The 1,135-nt window shown below is 32.9% G+C and overlaps 1 protein-coding gene across 1 annotated transcript in view; it reads left to right on the top strand.

The window, feature by feature from the left end:
- Positions 752-1,135, top strand: part of LOC107641333 (cycloartenol synthase) — a 12,413-nt gene continuing 12,029 nt past the window's right edge. Inside the window, exon 1 of the mRNA XM_021124020.1 lies at positions 752-1,077. Coding sequence (XP_020979679.1) covers positions 874-1,077 — 204 coding nt within the window. The 5' untranslated portion in view covers positions 752-873. The remainder of the gene's footprint in view (positions 1,078-1,135) is intronic.

Below are 1,135 nucleotides of genomic sequence, written 5' to 3'. Positions count from 1 at the left end.
AGAGTAAAAAAATCTCAATAATAGTGACAATAACAATAAAAAAGAAGAGAGGTGGATCGATGATGATGTTGGGAGTTGTGGTAAAGTGTTGAAGCAATACCGAAACCAAACGAGCCCGTCTCAACATTGTGAGGCAATGACGACGTTGAACTGAGATGAGAGACAGAGAGCGTTGGGGTGAGGTGCTGTTTTAAAAATTGAAAGAGTGAGAGTAAGAGTTGGAAAAAGATTGGATAGGTTTAGATAGTTTAAGAAGTTTTTGGTCATTTTTAAATAGTTAAATTATACAATTGGTTCTTATACTTTCACTAAAATTGTAAATCAGTGTTTATTCTCAAACACATGCAATTCACATGTTTAAAATAGCGAATATGCTAACAAATATTCTGTTAAATTAAATATTATTTGAACTGTGGGAACTAAATTACAAAATTTAATTTTATTTAGAGACTCAATTACAAACTTTTAAAATATAAAGACCAATATATAATTTCAGAAAAAATATATAAACAAACTATGTAATTTAACCAAATTAAAATATCATATATTTAACCAACTTGGGTTGGTCGAGTGGTCAGAGCTCTGATCCCCGTGGGCAACCAAAAAAAATCATATATTTATTACCTTGACTATTTTACATTTGTTATCAATAATCACACACTAATTACCATAATTATAGTGATCCGTTGGACAGGTATATAACAGTTGTTTAACTATTTATGGATGGTCTCATGACCTTCTTTAGAGCTCAAGAGAAGCATGTGAAGGTGCCCGCATGGTATAACTACACCCTGAGTGTGTAGGTACGTATGACCTAATTACTATATAATAATATTGGAGGTAGCAATAATTAAGAGATCAAAGAAGATAACAATGTGGAAGCTGAAGGTTTCAGAGAGGAAAGAGGAGAAGGAGTGGGTTAGAAGCATGAACAAGCATCTTGGAAGACAGTTTTGGGAGTTTGATCCACACCTTGGAACCCAACAACACCATCTTCAACTTCAACAACTTCGCCAACACTTCACCGATAACCGCTTCCAATCTAACCATTCCTCTGATCTCTTAATGAGATTTCAGGTCCATAATTATATATATATGTTTTTCTCTTTCATTTTTATTGTGATTTTCTTAATTA

This window comes from Arachis ipaensis, chromosome B05 (genome assembly GCF_000816755.2).
Source record: "Arachis ipaensis cultivar K30076 chromosome B05, Araip1.1, whole genome shotgun sequence".
NCBI classification, from domain to species: Eukaryota; Viridiplantae; Streptophyta; class Magnoliopsida; order Fabales; family Fabaceae; genus Arachis; species Arachis ipaensis.
Note: the sequence above shows the minus strand (reverse complement) of the source record. Positions and strands in the feature narration are given on the sequence as shown.